This window comes from Danio aesculapii, chromosome 18, assembly GCF_903798145.1.
Source record: "Danio aesculapii chromosome 18, fDanAes4.1, whole genome shotgun sequence".
Taxonomy (NCBI): Eukaryota; Metazoa; Chordata; class Actinopteri; order Cypriniformes; family Danionidae; genus Danio; species Danio aesculapii.
In genome coordinates this window covers 37,459,884-37,483,861 of record NC_079452.1, presented here as the reverse complement: position 1 = coordinate 37,483,861, position 23,978 = coordinate 37,459,884, and the positions used below count along the sequence as shown (strand labels likewise).

The following is a 23,978-nucleotide window of genomic DNA, read 5'->3' as shown; positions in this document are numbered from 1 at the left end:
AGGCATCAGTCACGTTTATGAATGATGCTAAACACTGGGGTCTCTCAGGGTCTGGGGCCCCTATGCAACTGAGCAGGTATGGGAGGAAGATATGAAAGCTGTTGGCAAGGTAAGCAGTGAGTCACTGGCTCTATAAAAGGCTAGAGGGGAGGGGCTTAATCAATATTACAAGCTATTGCAATCTATGTGTTTGATTTAAAGGGACCGTTCACCCAAAAATAAAACAGTCACATCCTTTACTTGTTTCAAATCTTTATGGGTTTCTTTCTGCTGTTGAACACAAAAGAAGATATTTAGAAAAATGCTGAAAACCTGTATACCCATAGTATTAGTGCTTACCACAGGTTTGAAATATACTTGCTGTGGTAGCCAGATTGACCCACGGCACATGGTTAACTACATGCAACAAAAAAGTAATTTTTAACAATATGTTTATTTTTTTATTTATTATACAAGGTTTCTTTTAAATTGGTTGAAGTCTGTTGAAATAAAAAGAGAAATCCGCTATTTGTTCTACTTTTATTCTATTCAGGAGCCATGTGCACCCACTGACAGGTAAAATCTGCTGCTGACATTTTGTACAGTATTGCCAAAGCATGTTAGATATGTATAAAATATGCAGTGCTTCCCACACATAGACGTTACTTGGGCGGGCCGCCCAGGTATTTTAACAGCCTTAAGTATATTTGGTGGTGACACATGAATAATACTATTATTATCATCCTTTTACACTTTTTTGTAACCGCCAAAGAAAGCCAAACATTTGCGACTGATTAATCAGTGGAAAATCTTCTCTCGCTCCACACGTTTCCTACTGCTGGTGCTGTAGGAACACTCTAGTCAACACTCAGACAATCTCACTGTGCTCTGCAGACCCTTTTGTGGCAAAATGCGTCCAGCCGTAGTTTCTTCTAATCTTCTAAAATGTCCAGGATTTAGGTTTTACTTTCGCTTTCTAAAGTTGCTGTTATTTGAATGCCTTTTTGCATTACCTTTTAGCAGGTGACTGCGTGCGCACAGCCGCGAGAGAAACATTAAATGATTAATCATTTAATAAACAACTCAGATAAACTTTACTATACTCGGAGAGAACCAAATATACTGGCTGCTAAATATTTGTATACCATTAGAAATGGCTAATCAACTAATTTGCCTTATTTAAATAATCTACACTTTATTTTAGTAATTATTTAAACATTTTTAGCAATATTGTCTCTTCATTTCTGTAAGAGAGAGCGTGAAAGAGAAATTGAGGATTTCTTTTATTTCAACAGCCGTTTTAAAATAACTTTAACCCATTGAAAAGGTGTAGAACTGTGTCATAATAAATAAAAATATAGTTAAAAAAAAATTAAAATCACATAATTTTCTTGTTTGTTGGATGTAGTTGATCATTTATGTGTTGTGGGTAAAAGTTGTGTTTCAATCCGGCTACCACCCCAATTATATTACAAACCTGTGTGAAGCACTGATATGTAATATATCAACATCATCAAATTAATATACATATATATATACAATATATATACAGCAAATGATAAATAAATGACATAGTGGATATAATTACAAGGAATAATTACAAGAATAAAACGTGTTGGTCATTTAAATAAGGCAAATGAGTTAATTATTCATTTCTAACGGTGTACTAACATTTGCAGCCAGTTTAGATGTAATTTCGTCCTCTCTTAGTCGCTTAGATCAAGTAATTAATTATATAATGTTTCTCTCTGTTTTGCGGCTGTGCACGCGCTGTCAGCTGCGAAGCAAAGCTAAATTTAATCAGGTTTAAAATAAAAATGACGAATGGTGACGGCTTAAAAAAAATACAAAAATAAAAATTAAAAATAATAAATAAATAAAAAAAATTGAAACCAAAAGGTGAATCCCGGACATTTGAGGAGATTTAGAAACCCCGGACGGACGCATTTTTAAGTCCCAAAAAGGCGTGTATCTGTGGGTCTCTGCAGAGCACGTGAGACTGTCTGTGAGAGTGTTTACAGTTCTCGCTCACACAACAAGAAGTAGGAAACGTGTAAGGCGAGAGAAGACTTTCCACTAGTTAATCGCTCACGGATGCTTTGCTATTGTGCGGATACAAAAACAGTGTAAAGGATGATAATAATAAGAAAATAAATGTCACCAAATCTCCAAATGTCTTTGGGCAGCCCGCCCAAGTAAAGTCTATGTGTGGGAAGCACTGGCATTTGTTTTTCCTACTGTGGAAGTCAATGGTTACAGGTTTCCATCTTTCTCCAAAACAAATGCTTTAGTGTTCAAAGAATTAAGAAAAAAAATGAGTAAATTTTCATTTTTGGGTAAACTATCCCTTCTTGGATTTTGGAGGCCCATAAATTAATGGAAGAATTAATAGTTTGCGCCCTAAGATTATGAGCGATTATGATGGCAGGGCGATTTGTAAGCAAGCAATTTGGGAAAAATTCTAGAATTTGTGTTCAGTTTAGATATGAATAACTGTACTGATTAATGACATTAAATAAAAAAAATAAAATAAATGAATAAATAAATAAATAAAAATAATAAAAAAAAAAAAAAAAATATATATATATATATATATATATATATATATATATATATATATATATATATATATATATATATATATAAATATATATAAATAAATATATATATATATATATATATATATATATATGTATATATATTTGTAAAGTACATTAATATGTACAAAAATGGACCAATCAAATAAGCAACAATTAATAAAAATGAATCTATAAATCTAAAATAAATGTAAATTCAATTAAATACTACAAACATTTAATAATACATATAAATTCTATTAAATGCATTGAAATTTTATTAGATGGTACTACATGAGCAATTGTGAGAATATTAAGGCAGAGGCAGTCAATATAAGGGAGACAGGCTTCAGTAAGTACAGGGGGGGAAAGTGAGGGCGTTAGATGTTAGTCCATTTCAAGCAACAGATTTGAAATACATACCGCCCAGATGCAAATCCAGGATCTCACTGTAATTAGACTCTCCCCAATAGTCTACAATAAGGATATATTAGAAACATGTTACTGCACACACAGGCACAGCCAGTAGCTTCAGGTCATGCATATGTTGCACACAAACGCACACTCTCACACAGCAAGGTACGCCAAATGCACACTCATTACAACTTGTTATTGCTGTTTAAACACATGTAGTTAATCGTATTTACACTGCATGTCCCGTAATGGTAGATGGGCACATAGATTTGTAGCACTGGGGAAACTCATGGGAAAAGCTTGTTCTTTTAATCCCAGTCAGTCATCTACAGTATGTCTGCTTTTCAATGCATATGGTGTGTTTAATCATTTATGCTATGGGTAATCTGTAGAGCTTGCAAATATACTATGCTAAACAAACAACAAACCATGAATAGAGAGCATTTAGGGAGTGACTTAAAAAAGGGTGCCTAGAAGATTATCCTCTGTCATTTATACTGGACCACATCCAGTTAGATGGCACACAAATCTATGTTTGGTGTGAACAAACTGACGGGTCATGCAGTTGACGCACACATGAGGAGACACCAGGAGAGACGATGCTCAGGATGAGGATGGTACGGTACGCGGAGACGACTACAACACCTAAGTTTTCACCTGAGCGTCTCTTACGCTGTTTTGGACTAACGTTAGAACCTTTATACAACCCTTAGAGAGAGTAAAGGATAAAAGAGATTAAGAAACACTACATAGAAAAGATTGGGATGGAGGGGAGAAAGAAGCATTAAGTGCAAACTTATCAATTGCGTTCTACTGGCTTGATTAGCCTGTTTGAAAATCACACAGTTGAATCCTTTTGTCAATATTTACCATTCACATTTTGCAACAGGACTGTTTTTTTCTTTTATTGTATAAAACATAAGGTTCTAGTAATTATGTTAGCTGAAATTGTAGAAAACACAGGTTTTAATAGCCAATGGGAAACATTCACAGGTAGTGTTTCTCAGGCAACGGTAAACTTCTGGTGAAAGTTTAACATGACTATTTTTAAATTGATAAGGTTCCTTTAACAGCATCGATGTTGTAATGTAATTACAATTGTGCATGGGCTGGTATAAGAGTTTTTACACTGATTGCAACAAAACCATTTAGGTTCAAAAACTAATCCAAATGAGTACTGTGAACTTAATCCATTTGAGTAAACGAAGCAATTTGAGCACATTAAAACAGAATAAATAAAGAGAACTGAGTAATGTAAAACCCAATAAGTTAAGGCAACTCAAAACATTTGAGGAAACCGATTGCTACAAATCATTTGAGTTAAAAAAAACTTATCTATAGGATTACTGTGAACTTCCTCCATTTGAGTTGAAGTAATGAGGTATATATTTAACTCATTACCTTCAACACTGAGTTCAAAACTATTTTCAATTGAGTAGAATTAACTTTCAGTAAATTCTGAGTTAACTACACTCATTTCATTTGATAAAGTTGACTGTTGGGTTTTACAGTGTATATACAGTAGTCAACATTTGAAGTGGATTAAAGCCTTTAATCAAATTAGCCTAAAAGTAGTCAACAACACCCATTCATGTTTTAGGACAATATTTGAAAAGCCTTTTTGATCCACTTTAAATGTGGACTACTGTACATGTCATATTTTATTTGTGTTTTACATTAAACTAGGCAACCAAGAAACAGAAAAGTGCGCACATCTAGGATTCTCAAATGCAGGTTGAACCGGATGAAGACCATGTAGGTCGAAACGTTGTTAATTTAAAAACATTTTGAGAGCTAAAGTGGCAGTGTGCTGATTAAAAAAAATAAATCTTTTTACATTAAGTCACTCATAACAATTGGCTATCAAAATCCTGTGTTGCTACAATAACAGCTAAGATCATTACTAAATAAGTAATAATTAAAATTTTTTACTTCTACAATATAAAAAATAAAAATGAAGATTCATTATTTTAACTCGTAAACATATATTCATATCATTCCTCTCACCAAAAAATTACGAATAAAGTTTTAAAAACATATTGCTAGGACAGATTTCAATTTTCCTGGCAGGAGCAATTCTTTAGTATTAATAGATTTAAATAATATTTATTTTTATTATAGAAATGTGTCAAAGACAAAATAATGAGAAACAGACTTACGGAAAAGGTTTGTATATAAAAAACTACTAACCCAAGTTAACAAAACAGCAAAAGTCAAAGTATGCCTTATGCATAAACAATAAAGCATAAAGATCATTTTACTTTAAGTCTGTAATGTAGTTTAATGCTAGAAAGAACAGCAAGCAGCGCTCTGACCTCAAGGTCAAAATAAATGAAGAAAAGCCTGAGATACGAAAGTCTGCTCTGAGGTTTTAACCCTTCTGAGGAAACATTTGTAAAAGTAGTAAGCCTGAAAGACAGAGATACCTGCTTCCCCTCGCAGTGCCTTTTCCACCGCGACGCCTCTCTCCTCTAACTGCCTCTGTTTCTCTTCCACCTGCTCCAGCTGCCTCTGAATCATCTGAGGAATCAGAAAGCAGCGTCTGGTTGATTTCACACTCTATTATGCTGCGTGATGATGGCTGAAATTCAACTTTCTGACAACCTCATGCGAAAAAAAAAACAGTCATTAGTAGGCTTTCACCTGAGCTCTGTGAAGTCTCTTGAGCTCCTCCTGCTTGGCCTGCCTCCGTGCAGCTTTCTGTACTCTTCTTGTCAGCTTGGCGTTCAGTTCCTCCTCCGTGTATGTCTTCTGCAAAAGGAAATTAGAAGTCAGATCCTGTATTCCTGTAGCGTACGTTCAAGCCAGTTATAAACGGATCTTTGCCTGTAGTCTTACGGGTGTCTACAGCAGGGGTCTGAGTAATATGTCTACAGCAGAGTCTAAAACACGACCTACCAGCAAAGCTGAGCTACTGGTACAACAGCCTAAAGTACATCTGAATTAAATAACACTAGATGCTATTTTGGAAGTATAAGTTCATGTCATGAGCAGGGCCAGCCAGACTATGTCTGTGCAATTCTGTACAAAATCTTCAGATTTATGCTGAATGACTTCGAGTGACTAACTTAACGCATTAAATAATATCTTCTTTTTTTTTTACATTTATTTAAGATGCAGTGCAAATCCAATTAGAACCACTTGTTTGGTAAACAAAGCAAGTCTCTCATGTGATATATCTACTAAAAGGCAGAACATATTACTTTGCAAACTAAAGTATTGTACATAAATCATCTAAACATTTGCATATATTTGCATATTATTCAATAATATTAAATAATATCAGTTAATATGAAAAAAAAACTGAATAAATCTATATTTACACACATTTACATAAGAAGAACATTAGATTGAATGATGGACTCAAAAGTATGTGGGTGCAGATTCTGTGTGGGGCTGTTCAGAAGTGATTTATATTACAGTAATGATTCGGCATATGTACTTTAATACTGTATATATCACACAATATACCTATACAGAATATACTTTCTTCCTTGAGAAATTCAGTGAAATAAATGTAGTTAAGCGCTTCATCTCAAACAACTTTAAATCATGTGCAAACAAACTGTCCATTTGCAGACTAGAACAATAGATAGATGACTCATTTATTGAGCAACAGACAAAGAAATAGAGTGACAAATAGTTACAGCGACAGACATAGCAACAGATAGGGAGGAGAAGTGATAGAGGAACAGAGAGAGAGCGACAAATAGAGCAACTGAGCCATGGATAGGATGACAGACCAATAGATTTGTGTGAAAGAAAAGGAGAGCCAATGAAATAGAGTAACGTAGGAGTGATATAATGATAAATGGAGCGATGGATGGAGAGACAGAAGGATGGAGATAGATGGAGCAACAGATGGAGAGGTAGAAGGATGGAAATGGATGGAGCAACAGATTGAGACACAAAGGATGGAGATGGATGGATGGATGAAGCAACAGATAGAGATGGATGGAGCAACAGGTGGAGGGACAGAAGGATGGAGATGAATGGATAAAGCAACAGATGGAGAGACAGAAGGAGGAAGATGGATGGAGCAACAGATAGAGAAGGATGGATGGATGGAGCAACAGATGAAGAGACAACGGAGGGAGATGGATGGATGGAGCAACAAATATAGACGGATGGATGGATGGAGCAACAGATAAAAAGATGGATAGATGGAGCAACAGATAGAGACGGATAGATGGAGCAACAGATAGAGACGGATAGATGGAGTTACAGATAAGAGAGATGGATAGATGGAGCAACAGATAGATAGACAGATGGATGGAGCAACAGATAGAGACGGATGGATGGAGCAACAGGTGGATGAACAGATGGATGGATGGAGCAACAGGTGGAGGGACAGATGGATGGAGCAACAAGGGGAGGGATGGATGGATAGAGCAGCAGGTGGATGGAGCAACAGATAGACGGATGGATGGTGCAACAGGTGGAGAGAAGGATGGAAGGAGCAACAGATGGATGGATAGATAGAGCCAGAGTCTGATGGAACAACTGTTGGAAAAACAGATGGATGGAGAGACCAATGAATGGATGAAGTAACAGATGTATGTATGTATGTATGTATGTATGTATGTATGTATGTATGTATGTATGTATGTATGTATGTATGGATGGATGTATGGATGGATGTATGGATGGATGTATGGATGGATGTATGGATGTATGGATGTATGGATGTATGGATGTATGGATGGATGGATGGATGGATGGATGGATGGATGGATGGATGGATGGATGGATGGATGGATGGACGGAGCAACAGATGGATGGATTGACAGATGGATGGAGCAGTGAATGGATGGATGAATGATTGAAAGCATGGACGGACAGATGGAGAAAAGGATGGATAGATGGATGGAGCAACAGATGGATGGATGAATGGATGGATGGAGCAACAGATGGATGATGGATGGATGGAGCAACAGATGGATGGAACAAAAGATGGAATGATGGGTGGATTGAACAAAAGACAGAATGATGAATGAAAGGATGAATGGATGGAACAAAATACAGTATGATGGATGGATGGATAGAACAAAACAGAATGATAGACAAATGGATGGATGGATGGAAGAAAAGACAGACTGATGGATGAATGGATGGAACAAAATACAGTATGATGGATGGATGGATAGAACAAAACAGAATTATAGACAAATGGATGGATGGATGGATGGAAGAAAAGACAGACTGATGGATGAATGGATGGAACAAAATACAGTATGATGGATGACTGGAACAAGACAGAATGATAGATGGATGGATGGATGGATGAATGGATGGATAGATAGATAGACAGAATGATGGATGGAGTGAAGTGCAATAGATGGGTGACAAAAGATACAATGATAGACAGAACAATAATCAGAACAATAGAAGGATAGACAGATAGAAGAATAGAAAAATAGATAAAATGATAAAAAGAGCGCTAGATAAAATGATAGATGGATAGATGGATAGACAGACAGACAGACAGACAGATAGAACAAAAGCATTGGCTAATGTCATTTGCCATTGTTTTCTTTGTGTATCTCAGTATTTTGCATTGAGTCAACAAATAAGGTGCAAGACAGACAAAGACAGAATAAAACCTTGAATTTGTAGATGCTTCAAGAGTCTAGTAAAAGTTATGAAATCAGAAAAACAGGTCGCATTTAAACCAGTGAGCTACACAGCGTAGAAAATAGTATGCATAGGTCAACAGCCAGAAAGCCTTTTGAGTTTATCATTTGATGCGGTTACATCCTCCAGCAGAAAGGGGGTGCTTCAGCCTTCACCATGCTGCAGATAATGGTTAGTAATAAAATAAAGAACAAAAAACATTTGGACCAACAATAACAGACAGGGGGTTAGCCACGACGTGTGGTATGACATGCGTAAAACGGGTAGACCAGTGGAAATGAATGAACACACTACCTTTGTGGCATATGATCTCTTGAACGCCAATGCATGAGGTACATAAACAGACTTAAAAAAAGAAATAAATTGACAAAAGGAAAAACAAACAAAACAATAACAATGCGATTAGATGGGTTAATGTACAATTAAGTCAAATCAGGATTCTACGACAACATACAAACACAAGATTAAACATTTAAGGATGCTGGGGGATGAGTACACAAGTACAAATTAATGTGACTGTGTTTTGGTGCAACACAATAATTATCAGGGTCCAAAATTAACACTCGCCAACCAACATTTGGGAACACACTCACTTGAAATATTCAACACATTACCAGCAAATCTAGTACTAAATGTTTGGCTCAAAGTTTTCACTTGCAACTAGCAGGTGTGGCATTAGTTCATTTTGGACCGAGTTTTCTCTAAAAGACTTGCTAGAGGGTGAGAATATAATTTAAAACACATGAATGCATCAGTTACTAAACCATAACTTAGATAAAAAAAATGTAGTAAATTAATTTAACAACATACAACAAATCAAACACAAACTACCTGTGTCACAACCTCTGCACTCAGAAGGCCTCGATATACTCAAAGCAATTTCTTTTCTTTGTTTGGAGGTAAATAGAAGTTTGAAATACCTCAGCAGTGATGTACTGTTAGCAAACATGCTAATGCTGCCTTCGATGCTAAACAGCTTTATTTTAGATAAATATGTAAATGTGTGCCGCGCATCTTCTCAATCAACAAAATGGTTATACAGTATATCGTTTTCCCATTAATAACGAACGTATGCAAGGAGTTATGCCATTTTTGATACGTCAGTTGACTCGTATGTTAGAAGTGAAAATTTATTACCACGAAGATGTAAAGCTAATCCCTCATGTCTTCTGACAGTGTTGTGATGCGACATTTGACCGCATTATTTGATAATGGTATCTTGGCCAGTTGTTTTGATTTGTCCTCTCCAAATAATTCCTTGACAATCTCTGCTGTGCATGGCAAAATCTAATTTTCCTGAACTGTATGCTCACTCTTTTCTTTAATTTTTCCGCAACTGTGTTCGATATATTTTTTTAAAATCTACTTGTTAGTCAATCCTTATGCCTTGCACTTCAAAACTGCTCTGGGCTTGTTGCGGTATTGGGGATGCATTGTCTGCAAATTTCTTATTAATTTGGACGGCCTCATGCACTCGTTAGCAAGAACTTTGGTGCAGATAATGCACTGTGGCTGGGTCAGGGATTCTTTGCTTTGAGAAAATGGAATAAAACCATAGTTCAGGTAACTGTCTCGGTATTTCCTGCATTTCGTGTTTCCAGTATTATAAGCGCTGCGACCTGAAACGTTTGGAGCTTCCTCACCTGGGTCCAGTATGCTTGGGTCATTACTATTAGCTGCTGAAGGTGAATCAGTGAGACTCTGTCTTTTTTGTGAAAGACACAAAAAAGAGAGGCCCTTTTGTGGGCCGGAACACCCTTGTTGGAAACTGCTGGATTAATTAATACGCATCGGACTCAGTGTGCAAGGTTTGTTTGGGTGACAAAGTATTCGCATATGAATACGAATGAAACACATACGAAAATTTCAGAATTGAGGGAAATTCCCTTGAGGGAACTTGTTTTGAGCTGATTTGTTTGACAATTATATCACACTTTGTTCCTCGATTTTGCATTAAGTATATCAGCGCCTTAAAAGTGCCTACTATAACCACGTATTGTATTTTGAAGAACACTAAAAACTTTCTTGTACACATCTAAGTCAACTCTCTGTTTACCTTCACAAACACACAGCAAGGCTGAAGATACTTGATTTTGTACAGGTTACAAATGAAACCCAATGCTGTTTGATATTTTGATGTTTTTACATTCAGTGGTTTGTTGGCATGGAGTTGCATTCGTGTTCTGTCTTAAACCCAGTAGCTCAAACCTGCTGTGAAATACCATCACTTAAATACCTCTTCCTCTTTTCCTTTCTCCTGTTCCTCATCTTTCATTTTCACCCTCTTTTCTTTGACTTTTTTTTCATTCTCCCTTTCTCTTGACCTTTCCTTGCCCTTCTCTGTAACTCTTCCCTTTTCCTTTGCCCTATCCTTAGCCTTCTCTTTGGCTTTCTCCTCTTTAATGGCTTCTTTTTTCAAATCTGACACCAAGTCAAACAGGTCCACATGACGCTAAGAAGAGCAAAAGATTTCATTAAAGTTTAAGAAGCTGCAGAGAGAAGAAAAAAACATTTGACAAATCAGAAAAAAAGAAACTCCTTAAATATTATATACACTTACATCACCCTTGGACTTCTGAGAGGATCTTTCCAGAACATCGTCACAGGAGAGATCAGAGTCCTCAGAAAAGCTTAGATTTCTCCTCAGACGTAAATCTACAACAGTAAATTAAAGAGATCTTTGTGTAAGGGGAAAAAGACTGAGAGAACATGCAAGTCAAACTAAATTTGAGAAAAATTCTGCAAGATTTTAACATAACCAATGAGGGTCTGAAGTGAGCTGCTTTTTGAAGAAATTATCACATACTGACAGTGAACTTAATTGAACGTGCTGCACAAAATGATCCAAATCAGTCATTTATTAGGTTTAATGATGCTTAGGATGGTGTCAGAGTAGGACTACATAAATTCTGTAAAACAGCTAGAAAAAAGGATGAGCCATTCAAATGAAAAACTTCCAGCTGACCTGAGGACCTGTCCAGAGGTGAATCTTTCTTCTTCCCCGAGTCTCCAGTTGTAGAGCTTGAGGGTGTACTTGGGCATGACTTGTCATCTTTCTTCTTTTTGTCCTTCTTGTAACCGGAGAACACTGCTTTCCAAAGGGACTTGTGCTTGGGCGGCGTTTCTTCTGTGCTGGAGAGTCTTTCATTTTTTGCTTTCTTTTCCTTTTTGTTTTTGCGTGGGGAAAACAGTGAGCTGCGTTTCTTGCTTTTGCCCCCCGTGGAGCTCTCTGAAGATGTGACAGAGCTGTCTAAGGCCTTACTGGATGGTGTGGTGAAGAAACGGTCTGGAAGTGTGTCTGTTTGCTTTTTGGACTCCAAGGCCTTCACTGCAGAGTCCTTCGGGGCTTTAGTTTGCTTTTTGCTTTTTCCTTTTGTTTCAGGAATATCCCAGGCTACTTTTGCCACAGCACCCTTGGCAGCCTCAGAATCTTTCATCTTCGTAAGCTGCTTGGCCATTGCATCTTTAAGAGCTTGGCTCTTCACAGATTTTTCCCGTGCCCTCATTCGCTCCTCTGCAATCTCCTTGGCTTCAGGAGAAAAATGCTGGGAACCCTTTGCTGTCCGGGAAACTCCAGGGATATTGGGCTTGCCATTTTCCATTGCCAGTGCCAAGTGGAGAGGCGGCTTATCCCGGTTGACCTTGCTAGTCGGCGGTGTGTAAAACTTTTCAAGACCACTTGCATCTGGAGTGCGGTCATCGTATGTGTCTTCAACATCATCAGCAAAAGGTATCTCGTCTACACACTCAACAAAAGACTTTCTCACTTCTTCTCGACGTGGTTTATTGGGCTCCTTAACCCTCATCACAACAGGTGGATTGGTTCTAGGGGTTGGCACTGGAGCTGTAACTGGTTTTTGTTTTGGTTGAGGGGGACTAACTGGAGTCCTGGGTTTAATGGGAATGGTCTCAGATTTGGGTTCTTCTGTGCCCTCAAGAAGGTTTTCCCAGGAAACCTGAGATCTCTTGTTTAGGAGAGAAGCAGGTTCCTCCCTGGGTGGAGGTGGTGGTGGACTGGAAGGAGGGGTGAGCATTGTAGAATCAGAGTTGTTGTAGCTGTCGCTAGCAGCTGTCTGACTGGTGGTCACACTTCCGTTAAGACCCAACCCTGAACTGCTGCTTAGGTCCTTCTTTTCTGAACCACTACTTTTAGGTTCTACTGGAGATATAACCTGACCCTCTAAGGTAATGTTGATCCTGCGTATGATAGAACGGCCTGTAAATGTAGGCTTCTGTTCCTCAGACAAGTCTTCTGGGGTGTAAGACCTGGGAGATGATGATTCGGGCGTTGGAGTTTTTACAATGCTCTTCTCCACAGCAGTTTTACTTCGTTCCAGAGGAGTGAGTCCTAAACTTTTTCTAATCTCGGCACTCTTCAACCAGAACTCCTCAATGAGGTCTGTTTTCTTAACCTCAGGAGTTGAATCTTTCAAATGCTCATTAGTCCTATTCTCAGAAGCAGGTTTAGCTAAAGGAGTAGAGGTTACTGCTGGGACTGGTTGAGTCCTGACGGGGGAGCTTGTGGAGAGGGGTGAAGGTGGCTCATTGCAGGGTTGTGATTGGGTACAAATCGGGGACAAAGGATTGCCTGTTGGAGAACAGGCACAAGGCTGTGGTTGGACTGGAGATTTGGGAGATGCTGTGCCTGGTTGTGAAACAGGCTGGGAGCAGATGGGCGATAGCGCAATGATTTGAGCTACAGGAGAATGGGGACTTTTAACATCAGGACTCTGAGGTGGGGGAATGTTCTGCTTGACTTTATCAGGCAGATAGGGCTCAGGGAAGAAACGTGCACCAGGAGATTTAACTAGTACTACAGAAGAAACTTCATTCACCTGTAGAAGGAAAATGGGAAGGCAGCATTTTATAATACAGAGTGGGTTTTTTTTGGCATTTAAAATAGAAAAGAAATTGTGCCCACAATCCGGTATTACCTCCTCAATGGGTAAAGCGGGTTTTTGGATTGGAGACAGCACAACGTCCACAATCAACTCCCTTGGATTTGCAGATGTTTTCTCTGCTAGGAAAAAGAAAATTGGCTTAAATATTGATGGGCATCGAAAATTCCCTTGTGCTGAGATTTTAATCATCAATGGTTGAATAACTGTGAAGCAACACATTGATGTAATGTGTTCAGAGACACTGTTGGAACATTTGCAATCATTTGTCTCAAACAAAACTAGAAAAAGCATTGAATTATGTGATTGTAATTAAAATATGATTACCAGTGTTGAAAACGTGTCCCTGGCTTTCAGCTTTGCCATTATCCACTGGAAGTGTCACCACTTCATCTATGCACCGTGAACGAGCTTCAGCCTCTGCATCTGAGAGAATGTCTTCTGTGACATAAGAAATTAAAACATTGTGAGAGAATGTCTAAAGTTTGATTTTCTTTTTTTCTGTATGGATTTCTGTTGCCAATGTATTAAAAACAAATGTGGCATCTGGTTTTTAATCATAAAGCAGCTTTAAAATGTCTTAAAGGATCTTTAAAAGATCTTAAAAACTAATTTATTTAGTTAAACCAGTTCATTTCTAATTATTAAACCTCTACCTTTAGGCAAAGGCCTTATGCTGCCAATTGAATTGCAAAACAGTAAATTCTGTAACCTTTCTAAATGCATAATCTCATCACAACATGAAATGGCATTTGGCAAACCTTGATCTATTTCAGTGCCCGGCTCAAAGTCAGGACTGCCTGCTTCTGCTTCAGGGTCATCGTCCTCTTCACAGGGCTCTAGGATCACAGGAGAAAATGAAGATAAGCAGAAGTCTAAAAGAAAATGCCAAGGTGTTGGTAGCACAAGATATCATTAAAAGCCAAATTCTGAGGGTAAATATATAAAGGACAAGCAAAGAATACATTAATCACGCAGCTAACTAATGATGGTCTTGAGGGAAATTTAAAGTAAACACAATGAGTGTGCATGACAAACTGAAGAAATGAATGGCATTAGTAGGTAACTACATGCAAGTATCCATTTACAGTGTCAAATGGATTGCACTTAAAGTCAGCAGCTGTTGAGAAAGGTTGGGATGAGAGTGAGTAAAGAGAAAATGACACCAAACTAATTAAAATAAAAGAGAAGACACCCCTTCCACACACCACAACTTTTGTCAGGAAGTTAGATTAATTATAGTTAATATTTGGAGAAAGGTTAAGTTCATTACCAGCGACCAAAAATTGAACCAAAGCTGAGCTTTGGAAAGATTAAGAATGCTATGCAATCCTTTTTGGTCCATTACTATCTGGCACAAATGTGACATGTTCAAGGTTGTTATACTCAAGGGTGTTGTGTGTGCTTTCGCTAAACCATGAAAATACTTAGAAAGGTTTTTAGTTCTTTTTTTGAATTTGACCTCTCCATGCCTTAGTGCTGTAGAGGCAAAATGCCTTGCAATTTTGTCTCAACAAGCTTCTAGCATCCTAAAAAAAAAGAAAAATAAACTAAGAGTGTACAGCATCTTTAACCACTATGAACAATGGTTTTCACAGAATTTGTGCTAATGGATTGCATATATTTTTAGGGACATTTCATAATATTTATATTAAAAGAATGGTTAAAGGTATAATTCAGCCAAAAACAAAAACACACCCTTGAGATTTTCATTTTTTTTTTATTCTGATGAACACAAACGCAGACATTTTGAAGAACGATGGAAACCTGTATCAATTGACTTTCATAGTATTTGTTTTTCCTACTACAGAAGTCAATGGTTACAGGTTTTCAAAATTCTTCAAAATCTTCTTTTGTGTTCAACAGAACAAAACTGGTTTGGAATAAATCAAGGGTGAGTAAAGGATGGCAGAATTGTCATTTTTGGTGAACTATCCCTTTTACGTATAAATATCAGATGCATGCATTAGTCAGTATGTGTTTGGATTAAGCTGAAAGATAATTGTAGTTATCACACCAGATGCTGTGTCGTGACTCCAGCATGCAGTAGTGTAAACCCGTTTTTTGCATGTGATGTTTCAACATGCAATCAGTGTTCAATGAATGCAGTGGTGTTAAGTGTCCAATAGACTCGCCATGCACTGTGTGTTAGCTGCTATTATAAGTTACTGTATGTTCTTCCTCTCTACCTCCAGACATCGAGTCCAGCCAGGCTCTGACAGCCTCGTGACGTATGGATTTGTGGGAGGGGGCTACAATTAAACCAATGGAAAATGAGAATGGTAACGTACATGAGATGCACAGACACAACACAACACAAAAATGCATACAAACAATCATGAATAAATCAAAGAAATAAACAGAAGGAATGTGTACTTAGTAATGTCAAAATATGCACAATGTTGATAAAGACAAAGACACAATAAAATCGAGCAAATAACTCAAACAGAGAAAGGTCAACATATTGTCACAACAACACAGAGTGATGTATAAATGTGTTAAAGCAAGACAATAGATAGCAGAACGTTTTAAAAGCAAGCAAAACACTATTGTGGATGAAAGAAAGAACTCAGAAATCATCAAAAGAAAGAGATTTACATAAGAAAACATGAGCAAAATCATACATAAACTCTTTTAAACCTGGCAACATTCATCTCAAGTGGTCAGACCAAAAGTGAAGAGCGGTAAATGATGGTTAGAGCTTCACCACTTCTAAATTTCCAAATGCTATTATTGTCATGTTAAAGGACAATTAGTAATACTAGTATAGAATAAGATCTTTCGAGTTCAATAGAATCAGTGGTGTAGAGTAACAAATTACAAATACTCAAACTACTGTGATTGAGTTTTTTTTTTGCACTAGTAATTTGCTAAGTAGTTTTAAAAATTTCCCTTGAGAAACTTTTTAGTGCGGTATCTGTACTTTTACTTTCCTTCAATCTTTTACTGTATGTTCAATAGTTTACTGTATGATGACCAAAATGGCCTTAAACACCCAGCAGGCACAAGATGTCAACATGACGTCAGATTGACGTTTTACCCCAACGTCATGGGAACGTTGCAGTTTGTTTGGAAATGAAAATCAGGCTGACATCAGAACCCAATGTCAGGCCGACGTCAATGTCCAATGTCCAACCTAAAATCAATCAGTTCCTAATGATGTTACAGCTTGACGTTGTGTGGACGTTACCGCTATGACGTCTATAAGATGTTGGATTTTGGTTGCCATACCTGACGAATAAATGTCAGTATTTGACATCAATATGACATTGGTTTAACATGTTGGCTCAATGCTGGATTTTGGTAACTTTCCAACACAACCTAAAATCAACCAAATATCAACATCATTTGATGTGGTTATTGGTTGTCAAAATAACATTGTCCTTAGATGCTGGCTGCCTAATTTTCATCACCTGATGTCAAGACCTAAATCTAACCTAATATTAACGTCTTATGACGTTGTGTGTCTGCTGGGCAATAACTAAATGCACTACAGAACGTTACGTTTACACACATCCACAAATAACATGTACTGTAAATGCATTAGCTTTTTACATTGTAATACTTACTACCCACTACTCGGGTACTTTTAAAAAGGTCCACTTTTCACTCATGCTTTGAGTAATATTTACAACAGATACTTTTACTCTACTTGAAATACATTTTTAGGCAAGTAATGGTACTTTAACTTAAGTATAGTTTTTCTGTACTCTTTCCACCACTAAATACAATACAGAAACTAATAAATGTTTGGAAGCACTTAAGAGACAGTAAATAGTCAGTACATTTTCATATTTGGGTGAGCTATCCCTTCAAGACAACACATGGTATTATAATCATATTCACTATTTTACTTTTAAATAGCTTACTGTGTACAGGGAGTTTACCGCATATTTTACAAGAGCAGATTCAAGATCTGTTGTACATAAGTTGCGGAAGTCAAGCAATGTATTTGGTACACAGACAAGCAGGTGACTTGCAGGCAAATGTTTTGGGGTCATCCTACCATTTCAAGTGATTGCACATTATTGATTTTCTTCCCAACATAATTATTAGCATGTGAATCAGCCTGACCCGCTGTGTTAATGAACTGACTCATCACTTTGACCAAGAAAACAGCCTCATTGACTATCGTTTAGTCGCCTATTAGAGAGCAGCCCTAGTAAAAAAAACAAAATACTCAAGTGCTGGTTGTAGGGTTGCACAATATTGCAAAATTATCATTATTGCAATAATAGTATATGTAATAAATGTATCCCAGACATGCGAGATGAATAACATTTATTTAATGAATTTGGTTGTTTTTCTAAATTTAACCAATCAGATTGGGCGTTACTAGCTTCATCCCCACCAACCCAGAAGTTGCTGCTGTGCTATTGGTTGGAGCAGCCCAAAAGAAACAGCCGCAATACAGCCAATCAGAGGATTTCGCTCATTCATACCGTTTTAAAGACTAAATATTTGCACCTTTTTAGTAATTAATTGATAATTTAAATAAATAGTAATTAGTAAAAATAGTAATTAATTAAAATTAATTAGATCTGTAAAATATATTTAACTGTTTATTTTAATGTCATTAAATAAATTATTTTAAAAATATAGCCAATAAAACTACAAAATATTATACTCAACAACAACATTAGATATTTTTTCAACATTGCGCAGCCCTAGCTGGTTGCAGTAACAAAATAACAATAATAATAATAAAAATAAAACATTCATTCTCAAAATCCAATTACTTGGAAGAACATATGAGATGCATGTAACACCAGGTATAACACCTAAACCTCATGCAAAAAAAGCCACAGGATTTGACTCCTCCACACAGCGTTACCTGTGGAGGAGGTGGGCTGTGTAAGCTGGGTGTTGAGCGAGGGCTGTGAGCCTAAGGGTGACACCGAGGGGACCTCCAACACCCCCTCAGCCTGTTTGGACGTCCAGTGGCTCTCCATCTGGATGTCCAGGGGGTCTACTGGATGAACGAGTTGCTGGATCTGCAGGTTCTTAGCTGGATGGTGGCATTACGGGGAGCCATTAAGGTGGCACGGTCATTTTGTAGGATTAATTGGCGAGTCCATTTGCACGTCAGGAATATATAATCCATATTGTTTGAAAAGCAAAAAGTCCCGGTGACAAAAAAAAAAAAGTTCCCATTGGCAGCGACGTGAGCAGAGGGTGAGATAAAGCAGTCATAAAAAGGCCAGAAAGTGTAGAGGACAAAAAAAGAGAAAGGAGAACATATAGTTTAGAAAAGACTGTAAAGTGCAAAGTCAGTGAATACATTAGAAAAGTAGCATGCGAAGGCTTCAGCATAAATAACAGCATTTATAAAAAAGCACCAATCAGCTCTGCGGGTGCTTTCACACTTTGGTGTGGATATGATTACACCTGATGCCAGTGTTCAGTTCAGTTCACTTAGCTACCATGAAACCGCAAAATGTGTCAGCTGAAAACTGAGGCTTTAAAACTACTCTAGGTATTGGTTTATGCACACAAATTTGACATTTTGTACACCTAAATTTTTGCATAGTTGCATATATTCTTTGCATTTTCCCCTAATATAAAGCACAAATGCTGCTCTTCTGTGTATGTCAAAGGTAAAGTAGCCAGTCTTTATTATTGTGACAATTTATTTACCCTTGTGCCATTCCTACCCTGTGTGGCTTTCTTTATTCTGTGGAATGTGAAAAAAAAAACAATAGGGTACATGCAGAGCTGATTCTTCCCATACGGATAAACCTCCGGTTAACGGTTAAAGTGACTTTTTCAATTTTATACGTTCCTTGTACAGCATCAATATTGTAATGTAATTAAAATATAATCAGTTAAATAGACTTCAGCATTCATTTAGTTGTTGAAGCGTAAACCAAGATGAAAAGTCGTTTACATGTACGTGCCGATCAGGATCAGCAGGCGAGCACAGAAATGCCTTTGGAAATACTGGAGTAAAATAAACTAAAATATTTTAAAGACATGGAAAAATGTAATTTAATGCAGTGTTTCTTGTACAATCTGAGACCCACTTTATAGCGTATATCAGGTGTCACCAACATGGTGACGCATCGAAGATCACGCGAGTTACCCGTGGACTTCATCATAGCACCACATACCAGTAAGCTGAATCTAATATTGTTTGTAGCTATTCTTTTTAAAATCACACTTGCATTGGTGTAAAATTGAAAATGACATTAAGCAATGTACTGTACAAAAAAAATTAAAAAGGTTTCCTACCTTGTTAAATAATTGTTGAAAACTAATGTGAGAAATCATTAACATGATCAGTGTCTTCACATAGATGACTATTATTCATTATTAATAATAATGTATAATTAAAAGTAAATTGAGAAGATTTGTTATTTAAGAAGTGTGTGTCAAACTGGTAGCCCTTTATATTAATCAGTACCCAAGAGGTAGCTCTCAGTTTCAAAAGATTGGTGACCCCTGGCGTAATGTCATTTAGGCAGTGAAGATAGTTGATTTTTAAAGAAACCAGACCTTAAACACGCCGATTTTGTAATGGTATACAATTCACTGGAAGCGTTTGACCCAGGTTGCTGACAAATTAAAAGTCCTTCTGTATGCTTCTGTATTTACTCTATTAGGAGAAATGTTGCTGTATTGTCACCACCTTTCTTCAAAATATATTTAGTGTGAGTAAATTATGTCAACTGTAACTTTAAGGGAAATTACCCAGACACAGCAGTAAACGGATGGTACTAGTATTAACATTAATAGCTATGCTAATGACAGAAGCTCCATTTTAGGCCGCAGAACAATACCAAGTGTGAAAACACCCTGAAAAATGTCATTCAAAACAGCACAGCAGTGTGAATGCATGTTATTTCAACCCCAAACGACATTACAACAGAAAAAAAGAGAGCAATAAATTAATGAATTCATGATAAATGAGTCACATTACATCATGACATACAGTATTACAGCTAAAAACAAAACAAAGAGGAAAGCAAACAGGCAAATTGAATTAGCTCTATATATACTTTTAGTTATAACGGTGTGTGCTAAAGCCAAACTCATCCACAGGCATGGCTACCTTTAAAAACACTGACATCCTCTTCATTTGCCAGATTCTCCAGCCAAAGACCTGACTGAAGCTCCCTCTCCCAGGGGAAATAGTCTCCCGCTGTCACCCCACACATTTACCCCGGTACACACACACACACACGCATTCAACACAGACACACCACGATGGAAAGACGGAGCAGAGGATCAACAGACAAGTGACAGGCATAGGATGGAAAAAGTTTGACAGTACAGGATGACACACAGAACCTCCAATAACATTCAGAGACGAGAGGATTCCTGAGGACTTTTATCAGCAGTTTCAGCTTCAGTCCCACTAAACTAGTTTATGTACTGTGCAGTGCCATGGTAAAGTACATTAATTAAATGATTTTAAAGGGGACCTGTTATGTCTCTTTTGACAAGATGTAAAATAAGTCTCTGATGTCCCAGAAGTGGGCGTCATGGTGGCAGAGTGGGTAGCACAGTTGCCTCACAGCAAGAACAATGCTATTTCGAGCCCCGGCTGAGTCAGTTGGAGTGTGGATTGTGGAATTTGCATGTTCTTCCCCTGTTCGCGTGGGTTTCCTCCAGGTGCAGGTGAATTAGTAAAGCTAAATTGTCTGTGGTGTATGTGTGTGAATGTAAAAGTGTGTGGGTGTTTTTCAGTGTTGGGTTGCTGCTGGAAGGGCATCTGCTGCGTAAAACATATGCTGAATAAGTTCATTCCGCTGTGGCGACCCCTGGTTAATAAAGTGACTAAGCCAAAAAGAGAACAAAAAACAGGAAACCCACGCAAACACAGGGAGAACATGCAAACCCCACACAGAAATACCAACTGGCCCAGTTTTTCCAAACAAACGAATGAACAAAAGAACAATTGAACAAACAAACTAACAATGACGCTCACTCCAGAGACAGAGACTTATTTTACAAATGAATGAACTATCAAACGAACGATGACGCCCACTCCAGGGACATCAGAGACTTATTTTACAAACGAATGAACGAACGAATGAACAAACAAATGAACAAACGAACAATTGAACGAACAAACTAACAACGACGCTCACTTCAGAGACAGAGACTTATTTTACAAATGAATGAACTATCAAACGGACAATGACACCCACTCCAGGGACATAAGAGACTTATTTTACGAACAAACAAACGAACGAACTTGGAGTGTGTATGTGAAGTTTCAACTCATTATACAACACAAATATTTTTAGAACTCTTTGAATCTGCTCCATTAATGTTTTGATCCAAATTGTGCCGTTTTGGTGACCGTCGCTTTAAATTTAAATAAGATTGTGTTCCCAGTCCTCTTGTCAAAAGAGGACAGAAAGAGGACAGAATGTTCAAGTATACTTGGTTTTTAATAAAAAGATAAATAAAAAGAACAATTCACCACCGCATTGCACAGTCGGTGAGTGTGACTGTTAGCTTTCATCATGTAAAAAAGATGATGAATTCATTTTAAAAAAACATTACACAAAGAAAGTAATAAAAGGTTCTTTTAACGGAAGAGAAAAACAGGACACACAGTAGGAAAAGGAAAACTATCCAATTTGCCAAAGATGCTGTAAACGTGTGAAAATGCTAAACACTGAAAAGGCGAATAACATAAGCACATTAGTATAAACAAGTTTAGAATTTCTCACTGATGAGATACATCAGCATTCAAAAAAAGAGAAGATATTTCAGGGTCTGAGGCTCTGGGGTTAGAGCAATCTCTCGGGAAATCTTTTGTCTTTCATTTTTCATCAGAAAAAGTCTTACTCAAAGAGAAAATGTAATTTGGGAAGTTCTCTGTGAATCTGAGATGGCACACAACCCTGGTGAACACATAATATCTAATCAGGGGAACTAGACGCCACATACATAAAGATGATATGAAGTGGACAGAGGAAATGAGACTCGGCAGAACAAACACATTACAGTCCTCGCAGTCCTTTTAAATCATCTTCTAGGAAAAAAAAAGAATGTACGCTACTTCTGAAATCAAATGAAGCGCCTTCAAACAGGCCATTCTGTGCTGGACATCCATTTTTACCCCTGTGTGGAGAGACTTTGATCATCTTCACAAACACAGTGAAGCTAAAGGCACTGATGTAATGCTTACCTTCGCTCGATTCCTCTTCTTCCTCCTCCTCGTCTTCATCTTCCTCATCTTCGTCCTCCTCTTCATCCTCGTCCATCTCTCCATCACAGTCATGAAGGCCATCATCGTCTGCTCCTGGGTCACTTTCTCCCTTTAATTTAGCGTGGAGCTCCACCGCCTCCTTCCAGGGCACTCCACCCAGATCAGACGGACCGGCCGCCTCTGCATCTTCATCTTCTTCCTCCATATCAGACTCAGAGCTGCTGTAGGATTGGAGTGTGTTCAAAATTAAATAAATGTTCCCTGGCTGCACTTCTTACTTAAGACAAACACTGTCAAAAGTCAAGCGAGTCTCCTATGGTAGCATTTAGTACAGGAAAGGTAGAGTATATGCTGATGTGGTACATTTTTGTTGTTGATGTAAAAATGATTGCCTCGTTTTTAAACAATTGGGTCCTTTTAAATTGACTTGAGATAAATAACTACACATCTTACTGTCTCCAAATATTTACTTTTAGTTTACGTGTTCTGATGGGTTTGATTTTAAAGTTTACAGAAAATAAAATTGACTCATTTTGTTTAGTATTTTAAGCATCCTTAGATATTTGCATGACAAAACAAACAAAAGCATGGAGGAAGATGTTAACAATGTAATTTCCAAGGCATTAATGCAAAAAGGAAAATGAGAGAAAAAAAGACCTTTTTAAGGACTAAAGAAAATCTGATAAATCAACTTACTTGATTTTATTCATAATGCATTGACTGGATCATAATAATAGTGTTTCTAAGACAGGTGTTTTATAAGAATTTCAACAAAGACCAAGGTATATTATGATACTAAATGGACTCGATTTCAATTTCATGGTGACTTCAGGCCTGCATATTTAAAAATTTGATTCCACGCCAGAACATTTGAAATTTGACATAATAAAATTTATATTTAATAAATTCATTAATAAATTAATAAATTAATAATAATACACAATTTTCAACATGGTGTCCTAAATGAAATCCTACTCCAAGTCACTTTTCTTGATCAAAAATTACCATTTGCCAAATTTAAATTCCTTTGAGCTTCTGCATGAAATAAAATATTTTCCAACTCTATCATGCGGAACAGGAAAAACTTTCAACTACTAAAGTGATACACAGCAGGCAAAAAATAATAATTTTTTATGATTTCTGGCTATTTTGGCTTTATTTCTGAGTGTTTTTTAATCGAAGTCCCAAAAACACCCAACATTCAAATCATCAATTTAGGTTAGTTTTAAGACCATTATATGTATATGTATATGTATATACTACTGTAAATGTATAACTACAATTTATATTTAACTACATCTTAACAGTCCT

General features: G+C 37.2%; 1 protein-coding gene across 3 annotated transcripts in view; it reads right to left on the bottom strand.

The window, feature by feature from the left end:
• Positions 1–23,978, bottom strand: part of mical3a (microtubule associated monooxygenase, calponin and LIM domain containing 3a) — a 143,379-nt gene that overhangs the window by 24,055 nt on the left and 95,346 nt on the right. The window contains exons 30-44 of one of the 3 annotated variants that reach the window (XM_056478611.1): positions 22,647–22,888; positions 20,553–20,642; positions 18,336–18,509; positions 15,691–15,753; positions 14,263–14,340; positions 13,829–13,942; positions 13,538–13,623; positions 11,569–13,438; positions 11,164–11,258; positions 10,840–11,055; positions 8,898–8,948; positions 5,613–5,720; positions 5,396–5,489; positions 3,627–3,677; positions 2,979–3,029 (exon numbers count right to left, since the gene is read on the bottom strand). In XM_056478611.1, the coding sequence (XP_056334586.1) occupies positions 2,979–3,029; positions 3,627–3,677; positions 5,396–5,489; positions 5,613–5,720; positions 8,898–8,948; positions 10,840–11,055; positions 11,164–11,258; positions 11,569–13,438; positions 13,538–13,623; positions 13,829–13,942; positions 14,263–14,340; positions 15,691–15,753; positions 18,336–18,509; positions 20,553–20,642; positions 22,647–22,888 (3,383 nt within the window). The remainder of the gene's footprint in view (positions 1–2,978; positions 3,030–3,626; positions 3,678–5,395; positions 5,490–5,612; positions 5,721–8,897; positions 8,949–10,839; positions 11,056–11,163; positions 11,259–11,568; positions 13,439–13,537; positions 13,624–13,828; positions 13,943–14,262; positions 14,341–15,690; positions 15,754–18,335; positions 18,510–20,552; positions 20,643–22,646; positions 22,889–23,978) is intronic. The other 2 variants (XM_056478612.1, XM_056478610.1) reach the window with 2 other exon arrangements.